Raw genomic sequence first — 15,693 nt, forward strand, 5'->3', positions numbered from 1 at the left:
GGAAAGCAGCCAAAAGGAATACCCTACAAATGGCATTAATTCCTACAAAAACTATTGCAATACCAAAGGAAAAACCTAAATATTCAGAGGAGGATGAGAAATTGGGGAAATTATTAAATGCAAGGAAAAATTTGGAAGGATGGTGGGTGACATCAAAAGGACAAGTAGTAATTCCACCATCTGTAATGAGGGAAATAATACAGACAAAACATAAAGAATGTCATTGGGGGGCAGAAGCATTAATAACTCTTTTGAAAAGGCAAGTAATATCAGTAAAAATGCTAGAAATAGCTAAAATGACAACTGCGAAATGTGAGATATGCTTAAAGAATAATCCAGTTGTAAAAAGAAAAGTTCAAATGGGAATGTTGAAATCAGGAATGGAACCAGGGGATTATTGGCAAATAGATTTTTCGGAGTTACCTCGACAGAATGGGTATCGATACATTCTAGTGGGAGTTGATACTTTTACAGGATGGCCGGAAGCCTTTCCCAGTCGAACTAATCAAGCAAAGGAAGTCATTAAATGGTTATTACAAGAGATTATCCCGAGATTTGGGGTACCTATTGGAATCTCGTCTGACAGAGGTTCCCATTTTGTTGCAGAAGTAGTCCAGGGTGTTAGTAGAATTTTAGGAATTACGTGGGACTTGCACACACCTTGGAGACCACAATCTAGTGGGAAGGTGGAAAGAATGAATCAAACATTGAAAAGACAAATTAGTAAAATATGTCAGGAAACTAATTTGAAATGGCCTCAGGCCCTCCCACTAGCCCTTTTACGAATTCGGGTTCAGCCAAAGAGTGGGACATTAATCAGTCCCTATGAACTATTATATGGTAAACCTTATGAATCTCCTGAGCCAAATCTGAGCATACATTTAAAAGGAAAGCAAGATGTGTATAACTATCTGCTCTCTTTAGGAAAAACTCTAACTACGCTTCGGAGTGCAATTGTTTGGAACAGACCTTTATCTTTGGAAAATCCAGTACATGATTTCCAGCCAGGTGATTATGTCTATGTGAAGACATGGACTTCTGAACCTCTTCAGGAACGCTGGAAAGGACCCTTCCAAATATTGTTGACCACCTTCACCGCTGTCAAGATTGCGGAGTCAGATGCATGGATTCATTATACTCGACCAAAGAAATACAGAATGGCCATGGTCACAAGCTATTGTTCAGTATACTCAGAGTATGGGACGATATCCCAAAGGCCGTTTCCCAAGCTTAGCCACTGTAGTAATGCATGATTCTGAAGTGTACCACCCATTTGAATGGGGGGAATGGGACAGAAAAGACTGGGTCCGTGTCTTGACTGGAACGGTTGGAGAACAAATTCAAGTGGGATGCAGAAAAGTGGAAGGATCTCTTTATGAGAAAGCCTCTTCAATTACCATCTCTGGAAATTTATTGGACCCAAGTTCCAACATCACTACGAAACTCTGTCCTACTATAGAATGGAGATGTAACAAACAGGATTCTATCATTATGTGTTGCCGTCAAAAGAATGTCGGTAACTACTCCCTAGACCCAAGTACCAGCAATGTTGAAATTACCAAATCCTGTATTAAGGAACAAGGAGATTGTTGGTACAACTTTACTCTGACCAAACCAGTCTATGTGGTGTGCAATTGGCGATCTAATCCACCGATAGGAGAACTATCAGGCCTAACATTTAAATTCAAAATGAATGCTGTAACTAGACCTATAGTGATGCTTGTTGCAGTAGTCACACACGATGACATAGATACCCTCTTTCCGCTAACTGACAAAGATGAAGTTATACCCTCTTTTACGGTGATACAAGGAAATAACATCGCAATAAGGTGTAGACTGATCACTGAATCTCACATTGAATCCACAAAAAGTTATGGGATTGGACCATATGGCCCTACTTTGTCGTGTAAAAATCAAAATTTAGACTGTTGGTTAAATTTGACTGCTGTACAATATCCTTATAAAGTCATGTGTGGAAAAAACAATACCAAATATTGGGGAGGATTTAAAATAGATGTTACAATACCTACTACTCAACCAATTGTTGTACTTAGCCCAAAAATCTTTGAAATTGGACCGTATGTGATCAGAAATACGGGCCTACAACAAATGTTGCTTAACCCGGCATGGTCTCTCAAACGGGTTGAATTGTCGATGCAGAACAATGTTTCAGACATTCAGCCAGCTTGCTCACCTTTCCTAAAGATTTCTTACGAGGGATGGACAACCTGGCTGCAAAAACGAACTCTTTCCATGAGAAGAACGCGGAGAGACCTAACCGGTGTTTTGGGAACAGGATTGGGAGTTTTAAATAGCATCGATTCGGAAGTAATAATGAACAAGTTGGCTATTTCAATTAGTGATTTGACCAAATTGCAACAACCTTTACGATCCTCGTTATTGGCTTTGGGAACCAACCAGTGGCTGTTGTCCAATATATTACCAAAATGGGAAGAGGTAAATGTAAGAGACCACGAATTGATTACTGATGCACTTGGGGTGGTCCAAAATAACCTTTCTTTGGCTCTTAGTTGTATCCAGGCTCAAATATGGATGCAGTCGGTAGCCGCCTCAATTATAAGGGAAGGTGAAGAAGGCATTCTCCCTACTGAAATTCGGAAAATAATTTGGGACAGTGCCACTGATTTTGAGAAGGAACTCCAATCCTGGTGGAACTTGGTAAACTTCACTTATGATCCCGTTACAAACACAGCTACAACTTTTGTACTTACTATATATAATGCTACCATATACCCAATTTATCCCATTATTGCATTAGGGTTGAACCACAACGGAACTATACTCTATCCTTTTGAGCATAGAGTATGGGCCCGAAAGGTGAATGAAAAATGGCAAACTGTTAATTTGGAATCTTGCATTGTATGGGAACAACAAGGATTTGTTTGTGAAGGTAATGCAATTGAGGCACAAGATATTTGTTTAGATACTGAACAAAATATTTGCCATTTCGAGATTCATCCTAATGAAAACCCTGAAACAGTACTTATATATATCGGCAAAGGCTGTGTATGTTTGAGGACTGTTTGTGACTTTTTATCTGTAGACGAGGTAGTTGTAGAGACTAAAAATCATTCAAATTATTGTGTTTGCAATTTTACTAAGATTGTAGGATGTGACTTTTCCTATTCGGCCCCGGTCACGTCTCACCAACTTTTGCAATCTAACTATATGTTGATTCATGAATTACTACCTATACCCATCGGAATGAATCTCGCTTTGGTAAAACAGTTACTACAACACAAGGATTTAGTTGAGATTTTGGAGAAAATTAGGGAAAATGGACAGAAAACCTTAATAACTGTTCATAACAATGTGAAAGAAATACACAGAATTTTTGAAAGAGTGCAAAAAGATGTAGAACATAAATGGTGGGACACACTTTTCGGATGGTCACCTACTGCTACAGGCATCCTGAACAAGTTGTGTCACCCCATCGTGGTTCTTTTGATATTGGTTTTGATCAGTTTGACTCTGTCAGCAATATTATATATCCTAACTTGGAGAATGATGAATCGGCTAACACGTTTGACTCGTGAAACTTCTTTTAATCACATGATCGTCCAAGCTGTTGCAAAACAACAAAATGAACAAAGAATCCCAGAACCTCCTCCAATATATAGTAACTGATCAGTAGAATTATAGTGAAAGTATTGAAGTGATTTTCAAAACTTTCAAAGGGGGGGAAATGTTACATTTTAAAAGAAATCAAATCTGATTATAACTGAAATATTAGGAATATAGAGTTGTGGGGTGTAACCATAGTAGATAAAGAACTTAAAGAATGTGCAGTACTGTACTTTTAGCTGATTATCGTTGGCTTGTATTTTCTTTTAAGAAGCCAAGAAGATTCGCTTCTTGAAAACTCCCTACCTTTCCCATTTTTGATAACAAACTGAAAGACCAATCATTGAAAAGGTTGGATTTCAAAAGAGAACATAGTATACATTTTTATGCAAACTAATATAGATAGTGATGAGAATCATACTGCGCAGAATCAGCTAAAGGAGGTCAAGAAGCGGACAAGTGAGGAAGACTATGAAAGACCACCAGAGGGCTTCTGAAGACCACCAGAGACCTTTGCTGCGCCTGCGTGAAGAGACATATACATATGCTAATGATTTACTGGAAAGTTGATGATTATGTATAATATTTCCCAGAAACTTAATGAATATGTATAACAGGTGTGTATTTAACTGTATCATTAGACAAGACAGGTGCACACGATAGGTGGAGCGATCCCCCGTGTGCCCAGCGCTGCAATAAAGGAGTGCCTGCTTCTTAACTTCTCATTGCTGTTAAGGAGTTTTATTCCGGATTTCGGCAACACCTTGACTAAACTGTGAGGTCACAGAAATAATACTGCCAAAACAAGTAGCTGAGGGCAGGGGGCGGCAGCAGCCTAGAGTAAAGCCAAATTAGCTTTAGCATATAGCCACAACTCTGGAGTCTCTGCAGACAACCTTTTTGCAACAGAACCTTGTCTGGCACCAGAATGCCACCAAATCACAGCAAATTAAACTCATACGAATTAAAAACTCTAGGGAGGTCAAAATATTAAGGCTCTATAATCTGAAGCATAGCACAGATTTAAGCAAGGAAAGAAGCAAGATTTCCAGTGTGGAAGCACATTAAAAAAACAACACTAAAGCTAGCACAGTGTAATAAGAGCACCTGTAGCAGTTCACTGCAGAAGACACTGCAATGAGGAGACAGCGATTTAAAGCAGAATCTGGGCAGAGTTTAACCACAGGCCTTGCTTGCAGAGACCTGTATGTCAGCATGAGTGACCATTACACAACCTGAGCACACACCAGGATTGCCTTTAACTTGTTCCCCTGGAGATGTGTAGGAATGTAGTGTTTTCACTGTACCTCAGTGACTGCTGGATGAACTTGGCTGACTGACTGTAACAGAGAAGCCCGTACATGGCTCCGACTCAGTATACATAAAAGTAGATTACACCACCCACACTCTTTGTCTTGTCTTGAGATTAAACAGCATATCTACATGTAACTTTCCTTTACTTGACTGCAGAAATGAAGAATAGTTGTTTACTTCTAAAAAAAAAATCTTATCAAAGCTCTAAAGACCATGAGTGTGCACCTCACCACAGACGGGATCTGTGCAACATGCTGATCAACGTGAAGGGGCTTGTCTCATGATGTTATAGGCAGGGTCCTCAGTATCAGAAGAGACTTAAGATTGCTATCACATTTTCCGCTACTACTATTCTTTATGCAACAAACCAGTTAACTAGCCTTGAGAGCCCACACCTCTCCTACTGAGATCCCAAATGAACCAGAACCTCCTGGGTGCAAAACAGCACCCTACCTTTGGCTAGGGTGAGTCAAACAGACTTTCTGAGCCTTTGGGGGGCCCGTGTCCACCTACCACGAGACTGTTCCTGCTTCTATGATGGATGTCTATTGAGTCATGTGAATGGGCAAGCAGTCCTTTGTCATACAAGGGCACACACTTCAGTTACGTGCTAAATAGACATTTATCGTATGACACCTACATTTAGGCCACTGGGTAAATGAACTTTTCTGGCTATTCATCCTGAAGGAGGCAGACTGTCACTGTATACTGTAGTACTTAAAATCAATTGTATCTAAAAACTTAATACGAACTTAAGATTAATTTTTTTCTCTTGAAGACACTAAGTGGCTAATGCAGCCATGCTTCAATAGGGACCTGCAAATCTAGACCGATTACTTAGCTAAAATTTGCAGAAAATATTCCAAAACCAATGCAGATACATGAAAATCAATGTGCGCTATGCCAAATCTTCTAGTTACATTTAACCGTCTCTTGCCACAGAATTTTAAATTTAGCTTGAGAGAAGAGCTTATTAAGATTAATTGCATTCTTTTCAAAAAGCTGGTTGATATTCTGAGAGTATATTACTGATCTGCAGTTTAAATGATCATTTAAATTAAAAATGTTTTCACTGTTATTGGACTTTATAGGAAACACTAAAACTTATTGGCTACACCATGGCAAATATAATCTTATCTTCAGTGCTTTAAAAGAAGAATAAAAGTCTAAGACTAACTGTATTGTTTGCTAGCTATTTTCATCTGTCCAATCAAGTATTTTATCCCTATGCTGTCTCTAACTCTCTCCTAAGCACAAAGGAATGTGATATAACGAAAAACTCAAAGCAAAACACCATTCAGTGGATTGACTGGGGCCAGGGATCATCAGCCATCCCTCCACGTCCAGACCTGTCAGGGATCATCCTGTTATCTACCTGCCAAACCCCATCAGCCCCCGCAAACCCTGCCACCTGTCCTGTAACTCCTCCCAAACCGTCACCTCTGCCAAACCCTGTCACCTACCCTGCCACCACTACCAAACGCTGTCACCCACTCTACCACCCCCACCAAAGCCCTGCCAAACCCTGTCCCCTGCCCTGTCACCCTGGCCAAACCCTTCCTCCGGGCTCCCCCATAGGAGGGTCCCGAGGATTGCCTCGCTGGCGCTGCGTTTACTCGAGGCCGCGGCCCCGCTGTAAGGCCAGCTGTCTCACCCGCCCGGCCGCCCCTGAACCCACCGGACTTCCCGGAGGGAAAGGGGGCCGCCGGGCACGGGGGAGGGTGTCGGGGCGGCACTCACAGGTCCAGGAGGAGCTGGACTTCCTCGCCGGCACAGTCCCAACCGCCGCTCAGGCGGCTCATGGCGGCGGCAGGGAGCGGGGAACGCGGCGCCGCCCCGCTCCAACGGCTCCGGAGTACGGCGCCAAAATGGCGGCGACCCCCTCCCGCAGCCGGGCTTGACGGGAGATGTAGTCCTGCTCCCGGCCCGCCCTGGGATGGCCTCAGGGGTTGTGGCGGGAAACGGCAGGAGTGCCTCATGAAGCGGCCTGGAATATTGTGAAACTCCCCAAATCTCGCACAAAGGGGTTGTCTCTCCCCACTTCCAGCGCTTAATGTCTAGGCCAGAGTACCTTCCCAAGCCTGGAGGAAGTACAGGGGAGCTTAGCAGCCTTCGGGCAATGGGCACAGTTTTAACCGCTGTTTCCCTCATTGCTGCCATCAGTGGAGTCGTACCACAGCACTGGTTTTCCTAATCTCCATTAATCTGCAGAGACGAGACCCTGCTGTCTGCCAGATCTTTCTACCTGCAATTCATTTTCTCTCTTTCTCTTTTTTCCTTCTGTTTTTTTACATTTCTGCCTGGATAGTGTGATATAAATTGAGACCACACAGTCCTTAGGAACTAACAATATTATTAGCGTATAATTGCTGCGTCATTATCTTCAGACCCAAGACCGATCACCTCTCCCTACTATAAAGAACAAGTGATCCACTAAGATAAGGAAACCTCTGTTCTCACAAAATTAACTGAAGGATCCACATCCAAGAGAAACGGGGGTTGCTGATGATGCCTGATAACTTTGCTGAAGTCAACGACTGAAACATCTGGATTAACAGCTAAACCACAAGGATGCTGATGGGTGATGATGTTGCAAGACCTACAAAATATACTTTTTTATGATTGGATAATTAGAAATATGCATTAGTAGGTAATTGGATGATGCATATCATACCCTTATAGTGTAAGCTATGATATGAAAGAAAAAACGCTTGGATGTGTCCAGTTTGGCTGGGACACATCATGCACATTTACCTTTGTAATACTATTCGGTCAGCATGGGCCAGCTGTGAATTTTGTAGCAAAAGCAGGAGGCACACAAAGACAACAGAGTGAGCTTTGTTTTAGCTTTCTCCTCAACAGCCCAAGCGAGGCGTCCCTGAGGATCCTGAGCACCAGGGAGGCTACAGGAGCAGGCTGGTCTCAGCCGCCACGGAGGGGTATTTGTCCCTAAGGAAATGCAGGAGAGATGAGTTTCCCTGAGTGGCTGGTGGCTTGGAGGGCTAGTTCCCTGGAAGGACATGGCATGGCCGTGAACAAGAGGAAATGTGATGCTTGTGAAGAGGGTGACAGGAAGAAGTTTCACAGAGCATGTGTGCAGACTGTGCCTTTTTACTCTATTACATCAAAATCATTCATGAGATCCTTGACCGTTTAGGAAAACATTTTTCCAACAAAACACATTTTCAAATAAACGCACTAAAAATATTTCTTCTAGCATTGGGAAGGCAGAAACCCACATGCCGGTGGGAGGCACTGGGTTGAGCAGGGAGCACTAGCAGGCCTCCCTGGAGATCCCTTTCCTGGGGTCAGGAGATACGATAAAGCTGCATCAAACTGTGTGGTACAGGCAAATTCTGTGTGCCTGCATGATGAACCTAATCAGCAGATGCCCCTGGCTGACAAGCAACCAATTCTCTTGCTATTTTTCACAAGATTCACTCTACCATATTTGCTTCTCCCACCAGCTAGTCTGGCAGGGGGTAAAGCCTAGTGGGTAGCAATGAGGCTAGGGTTGTGCTGAGGGTAGGTTTACTATTCCTCAGCTTGTGGGATCGAAGTAATTACTTGCCCAGTGAGAGCCTTTAACTGTTTAACCTCAAGATTTTCTTCTGAAACAGCTCATGAACTGCCAAACTTGAAACACTCGTGCTGTATCTCAAACTGAAACCAGCACCAGGCTATCTCAGGGAGCAGGTACATGCTGCTCTTACACCGATTTGACTGCAGGCAGCTGCAGAAAGGACTTCAGTCACATCAGCCCAAACATGGTGAGAAACTGTACTGATAAAAAACCAGGCTGTAACTGGTGATTCACAAAGTGCTTGAACATAGACTCTCTGCAAAGCTGTTTTTAGTAAGTCAGGCCTCAGCTTGTACTGGTACATGGGGTTGTTCCTCCCCAGGTGGAGGACAGCACTTCCCTTTGCTGAACTTCATGAGGTTCCTCTCTGCCCATTTCTCCAACCTGTCAGTTGTCTCTGTTCAGAGGGACACCATCAAGTACATCAACCACCGTTCCCACTTTTGGGTCATCTGCAAACTTGTGAGCATGCACTTTGCCCCATTGTCAAGGTCATTAATGAAGATATTAAGTGGTATGACCCTAGTATTGACCACAAGGGACTGGTCTCCAGCTTGTCTTTGTGCTGCTGATCCTTTGAACCCAGAAGTTCAGACTGTTTCCAGTCTACCTCACTATCCAATTATGCAGCCCATACTGGGCTGGATAGCAACGTGATCTAGTTGAAGATGTCCCTGCTCGTTGCGGGGGGGGGTTGGACTAGATGACCTTTAAAGATCCCTTCCAACCCAAACTATTCTATGATTCTATGAAGACTAAGGCAAAGAAGGCATTGAGGACGACCTCAACCTTTTCCAGTCTGCTTTGCAGTGTGAGATTCCAGTTCTGGATCTCAAGAAAAAGGCACAAGATGCTTAAGAGAAAAAGATGTTTTTAAAAGTTACAGTGAGAAGTCTTACATGTCTCTTCCAATGCTGGAAAACATGCAATGATACAGCACTGGACAGTCCTCTCTGGTAGATACACTGCTGTGCAGAATTCTTCTGTGGTGAAGTTCAATGGCCTCATTGTTCATGACATCTATATGGTATTCTTCCAAGTAAAACAAAGACATCAATCTCTTACTTGTACAATACTGAATGTTCTAGAGGGTACACTGAGGTTTGCTGAAAGCGTTATGCTTCTACACATTCCCATGGGAACAAGCTCTTACAGCAGTACATACTACTGTCACGTTACATGCTCAGGTTTAGCAGTCACTCATACTAACATACGCATCTCTACAATCAAAATCTACAGTTAAACTCAGCCTAAGTTCTGCTTGAAATCACTATTTCTTCTTTATAATGCTTTCTGTGGTGGCCCACTACAGTATTCTTTCTCACCAGGTCCCAGCCCCATTCAGGAGTGGGCCCACATTTTCTCTTGTAGAAGCACTTCTTGTTGCCCTTCGCATCCCTCACCAGATTCAACTCCAGATGGATTTGGCTTTCCTAACCCCATCCTTGCAGACTTGGACAGTGGTTCTATTCCTTCTGGGTCACCTGTCCTGGCTTCCACCTCTCGTATGCTTACTTTTCATAGAATCATAGAATATCTTGAGGGACCCATAAGGATCATCAAGTCCAACTCCCTGCTTCTTGCAGGACTACGTAAAACTAAACCATACGACTAAGAGCATTGTCCAGATGCATCCTGAGCTCTGACGGGTGCCATACCCACTTCTTTGGGGAGCCTGTTCCAGTGACCGACCACCCTCTCAGTGAAGAACCTTTTCCTAATGTCCAATCTGAACTTCCCCTGACGCAGCTTTATTCCATTTCCTCACGTCCTATCACTGGTCACCAGAGAGAGGAGATAGAATAGAATAGAATCATTAAGTTTGGAAAAGACCTCTAAGACCATGCTTGAGTTCCATCAGGATCTCCTTGTTCATCCATGCAGGCCCTCCTGCCACCTTTGCAGGTTTTTCTGCACACCAGAATGGACCATTCTTGAGCTTGTAGGAAGTGATTCTTGGGGGGGGGGGGGGGGGGGGGAGCAAACCCAATAACCACCAGCTCTCCTGGACCTCTCTTCTCTTCAGGACCTGTCACGACCCACTCAGAAGAGGGGGGTGAGTGACTCAGATTCACAAATCCCCAGCAGCATGAACTGAGACAACTCTCAAGGTCCATATACAAACATTTCTTAAATTCCCACAGTGATTAATATACGTCTTAAACTAGATTTTCCAATAATTGGCTAGGTATATAACAAATTATGGCAAGTGGTAAGGTATACCTTGCGTTACTTAACAACTCTAAGAGAAAAGAGAAACGAGGGGGGAGCGAGATAAAAAATCACTGGTCCTGGATCCAGCGTTGGTCCAGCCAGCAGGGGGTTTCTGGTTCATAATAGCGCTCTTCTGCAGATTCCCCACTTTTTCTTTTTCAGTGGCACCTATCTTCCCCCTTTATGTTCGCCGTATCAGTACGACCTGCCCTCCTGCCACAGTGGCAGGTTCATTTCAGGTTCTCCCCCCCTACCAGGTGATGTGAGCATGATTTGGCTTGAGAGACAAGTGCTGTAGTCACATATGTTTAGCATGATCTCCCTAATTTTCACTAGCATATGCAGCGGTGTCAACTTTAATATGCATTTCATGGATAATGAGGCAAAGGTCATTCATCGGACACAATGGCCCCAAAACCAGAGAGTTAACAAGCTTCACAGGTTGCACCAGAGCAGAACCATTCTGTTTTCACAGGGCTTCCTCCTTCAGCTGCATCCTTTGCTATTCCTCCCACATGGGTCAAGTGTCAGCCTTATCAGTTCATTGAACACCAGGCCTACATTATCCAGACTCCACATTATCCACCCCATGATGATAGTTTTGTTTTAGGGTACTTTGTGAGTGTTTGAGACATTCCTCAGAAAGCCTCAGAGGGCCTCCACCCCCCTCCTCCCTTATTTTACCAAGTTTTATCTTTCACCATTGTTCATGCTTCCCTCAATCTTTGTTTCGAGGAGTTACAGGTTGTTTCCTACAGGATCATACCAACTGAATTAATCCAAATACATTGGACAGGCTGAAGTCCAGCCTCTTGAAGACCAGGACCATGATCCTAGTTTTTGCCTTCTTCCCTCCTTTCATGATCCTGAACTCCATTTCAAGGCTGCCCCAACCTTCACATTCCTGACTGTGACTCCAGCCTGCTTGTCAGGATCACTGCCAGCAGAGCATCTCCCCTCATCAGCTCCTCAATCTCCTGTGTTAAGAAATTGTCAAAGCGCTGCGGGATACTAACAGAAGATTGGCAAGGAGGGTTATAAACACGCTCAAGTAACCTGCAGCTGGGGTGTAGAAAAATACATATGTCATACTAATTGTTGTTTTTCCTTGTGTGCTTGACAAGTAGAACGTTTGTGTTTAGATAACATAGACCCATGATAGACTTAAAGGCACCCTATCGGACATGCTTGAAATTCCTGCCCTGCTACAGAGAAGATCAAAGCGCAGGGGTACACTACGCCTGCACAAATCCTTGATAAAACAGGTGAAAACAGCAGGGTCTGCAATCCTCCGGCATGGACCGAACTCAGCTTGTGTACCTCTGCCCAGGTGCTGCTTTGGGGATCCCCCAGTTGGTGAGGTAACGAAAATAAATTTACTCTTTGCATTTCATCTGTGGTTTTGTGGTTGTTCCTGTGTCCTGCCTGTGCTGACTGACACATTTGGTGTGTGATAGTCGGCAGGATTCAGGAACAGCCATGCCACAACCAGCAAAAAGTCAGTGACTCCCTCTATTCCAGGATGGCCCAGTACTGAGCACTGGACCCCCGTGGCCTGTTTCCTGGCTACACTGGCTCTGCCAGAAGCATAGCCTGAAATAGATGATGGGATGGTGGTTACCCCCAGACAATTGAAATGGCTATGTGTGGATTGCCATGGAAAGCGGCATTGGAGCCTTCTCACAAGTTAGCAGGGAGATTGGCATGATTATTACTTGTCTTAGGGCTCGACCATGAAGTTGTAGCATTACGGAGTAAAATGCAAGAATTGGAAAGGGAAGTTGGGACTTCACAAGATGCAAAGGCGATTGTGCAAAAAGTAATTACTACTCAAGCAGAGCGGTGCCATGGGCTGCAAGGTACTCTAGAGCAGTTGGTAGCACATATTGCTAATAAACAAAGGGACAGATATGGAAAAAATAAGGTTTCAATTTCACAAGTTTGTGCTCTCACCACAAAACCTTCATGGGGTCCCAAGGAACAGGATAGAAATATTTAGAGTCCTTGGACTCCAAGGTTGAGTCTGAGTCAGATTTAGAAGGCAGGGAGGTGGTAGAAGCATGACCCCTCATACAAACGAGGGGGCAGCAGGAACAAGAGGATGGGGGAGTGCAGCTCACACGTACTTACACCCTGAGAGAGTTAAGGGAATTTTTAGAGATCTATCAGAAAAGAGTGGGGACGGCATACTGGCACAGGTTTTGCAAGCTTGGGATAGTGGAGCTGCATCTATCCGTTTACTAATGGGTGAAAAAGATTTATTAAGCCCTATAGCCAGTGATGACCAGATACAATGAGGATACACTCAGTTGCAAAATATTAGAGATCCTGATGGGCAAGATATTATTGCACCTATGCTATATCAATGGTTGCGTGCAGCAGTTTTAACTGCATATGCTGAACCTGCCAAATTAGTGTTGACCCTCAGAAACTGGCATACAATGGAATAAGATACTAGTTTGGTGTGGCACATGGGGATGGCTCATGCATTGATTACAGAATCCAATCCTGACAGGGTAGCAGTAACAAGAATTATCAAAGTACAGCTTTTGAGAGGAGCACCTGCCTCACAAAACTCCTTGACTTACCAGCAGCCACAAATGCTAATGGTAATGTAGGCACCCTAGCAAACACCTTGAGGACATTTGGGCTGTAACTTCAGGACCATCTGTGCAGGTGGCAGATAAAGGAAAGCTGGCAAAACCAAAAGGAGTTCTATCATGGGTGACAAGGAAACAAATGTGGAATGATCCTGTACAAACCAGTGTCCCATTATCAGAAATAAATGGGATCACAACATCAGAAATGTTTTGTCGATAGCAAAAGTTAGCGCCTATGCAAAAGAACTACCAAATACCCTCAGGCCTGCCTGCCACCTCAAGGCAAGACACTACCTGGCAAATGCCAAGACAGCAGAAATGAATGTTTGGTGGGTGCCCCAAAATTGCCACCACTGTAGCCTATTACCATGTGGGGGCTGATGACCCTGTGTTCCTTAACTACAAAGTGGGGGATTTTACATGTGTTAGCTCTGGTGGATACTGGAGGTGAAGTTACTCTATTACACAGTAATATGAATAATAAAGAAGCCACATCACAGATCTGTGGATTAGTGGGAAATCCAACCTCTGCCCTCTGAGGTAAGATTACCTTAATAGGAAATGCCACTCCATTTACCACAATAGTGTTAACTGCCCCAGTTAAAGAATATATTTTGGCTATTGATATGTTGGCAGGACAAACAGTTGAAACTTTAAACAGTCGCTTCAGCTTCAGGACTTTGCAAGTGGGATTTGCTATTCGATCTATAACTGTCTTGTGTGGATTCCTGAAGTGGGATCCTGTTGTGCTGCCCATGCCTGCCAAGGCGGTAACTGTAAACCAACATTGTATTCAGGGGGGAGGAGGAGGAAATTACTCAAACCATTCAGGCACTTTAACAAGTGGGAATTGTTAAGGAAACCATGACTGCTTTTAATAGTCCTATTTGGCCTGTTAAAAAACCAGACTGCACTGGGAGAATAACTGTAGATTATAAAAAAATTGAATGAAGTAACCCCCCCCTTGCAGTTACGGTACCAGACATGGTTACTCTTATAGAAAATATTAGCAAAAACTTACAGCCCTGGAAGGTGGTGATAGATCTTGCTAATGCTTTCTTTTCAATAGCCATTGCTTCAGAAAGCCAAGACCAGTTTGCCTTTACCTGGCAACAAAAGCAATATACTTTCCAAGTATTGCCTCAGGGATACAAACACAGTCCCTCCATTTGCCACCAAATGATAGCAGCTGATACACCATTACGGTCAGGTAGCATTACTGTTTACCATTATATTGATGATCTATTGATTACGGCAGAGTCACAACACGACATTGAAGTAGCTGCCGAATCGCAGAAAATGCATTTACAGAACCGAGGCTGGGCAATTAATCCAAAGAAAATACAGGGCCCTAGTACTACTGTACAATTTTGGGGAACAGTTTGGCATGACAGATTAGAGAAATACCAAATAAGGTACAGCAAACAGTCCAACAATTTCCTGTACCAACCACAGTAAAACAGCTGCAGGCCTTCATGGGACTTTTAGCATATTGGAGAACTTGTATCCCACATCTGGCAGTATTATTGTGCCCTCTTGTCGTGGTTTCAGCCCAGCCGGTAACAAAGGACGACGCAGCCGCTCGCTCACTCCTCCCGCCCCCCTCCGGTGGGATAGGGAGGAGACGGAGGAGAGAAAAGAAAAAAAACCTGGAACCTCGAGGGTTGAGATAAGGGCAGTTTACTGGGACAACACAAAAAAAGGTTACAACAACAACAACGGTACTAATGAAAGAATATACAAAAAGAGTGATGCACAGTGCAACTGCTCACCACCCGGAACCCGACGCTCCGCCACCGAAAGTCCAGAGCCCGCCCCCCGGCCCGCTCCCCATTTATATACTGAGCATGATGTCACATGGTATGGAATAGCTCCTTGGCTAGTTCAGGTCGGCTGCCCCGGCTATGCCCCCCCCCACCTCCCAGGTTCCTGTAAAAATTAACTCTATCCCAGCTGAACCCAGGACACCTCTGCAGAAATTAACTAGGAAGAAGGTTGTTTGGCAGTGGACCAAGCAACAACAAGAAGCCTTTGATGCCTGCAAAAATGCTTTGAGTATGCACCATGATACACTCCTAGGCAAGGATATCCTTTTAAATCAGAAGTAACAATTCTAGATTATATAGTCTCATGGGGATTGTAGCAGATGACTGGGCTGAAAAATCGGAAAGAACCTGTAGGATTTTGGTCCAAGGCATTACAAGGCTCCGCTATATATTATAGCCCAATGAAAAAAAAAAATTAGCTGTAGGTTGGGCACTACAAGAAACTGAAAGAATCACAGGTCAAGATAGTGTGACTGTACACACACCCTTACCTATTCACACGTGGGTTACTGATGATTCTGTTAAGGCCCATGCAGGGGCAGCTCAGGCAGCCATGCATTGGAAATGGAAA

The 15,693-nt window shown here is 43.8% G+C and overlaps 1 protein-coding gene across 6 annotated transcripts in view; it reads right to left on the reverse strand.

Moving 5' to 3' along the window:
• AMN1 (antagonist of mitotic exit network 1 homolog) overlaps nucleotides 1-6,775 on the reverse strand; it is a 35,828-nt gene extending 29,053 nt beyond the window's left edge. Inside the window, exons 1-2 of one of the 6 annotated variants that reach the window (XM_052790660.1) lie at nucleotides 6,640-6,710; nucleotides 4,893-5,078 (exon numbers count right to left, since the gene is read on the reverse strand). In XM_052790660.1, the coding sequence (XP_052646620.1) occupies nucleotides 4,893-4,948 (56 nt within the window). In that variant the 5' untranslated portion in view covers nucleotides 4,949-5,078; nucleotides 6,640-6,710. Of the gene's footprint in view, nucleotides 1-4,892; nucleotides 5,079-5,129; nucleotides 5,486-5,539; nucleotides 5,633-6,577 lie in introns of those variants that run through there. The other 5 variants (XM_052790661.1, XM_052790659.1, XM_052790664.1 and 2 more) reach the window with 5 other exon arrangements.
• Between the last annotated feature and the right edge of the window lie 8,918 nt (nucleotides 6,776-15,693).

Source organism: Harpia harpyja, chromosome 6 (assembly GCF_026419915.1).
Source record: "Harpia harpyja isolate bHarHar1 chromosome 6, bHarHar1 primary haplotype, whole genome shotgun sequence".
In the NCBI taxonomy this organism is placed as follows: Eukaryota; Metazoa; Chordata; class Aves; order Accipitriformes; family Accipitridae; genus Harpia; species Harpia harpyja.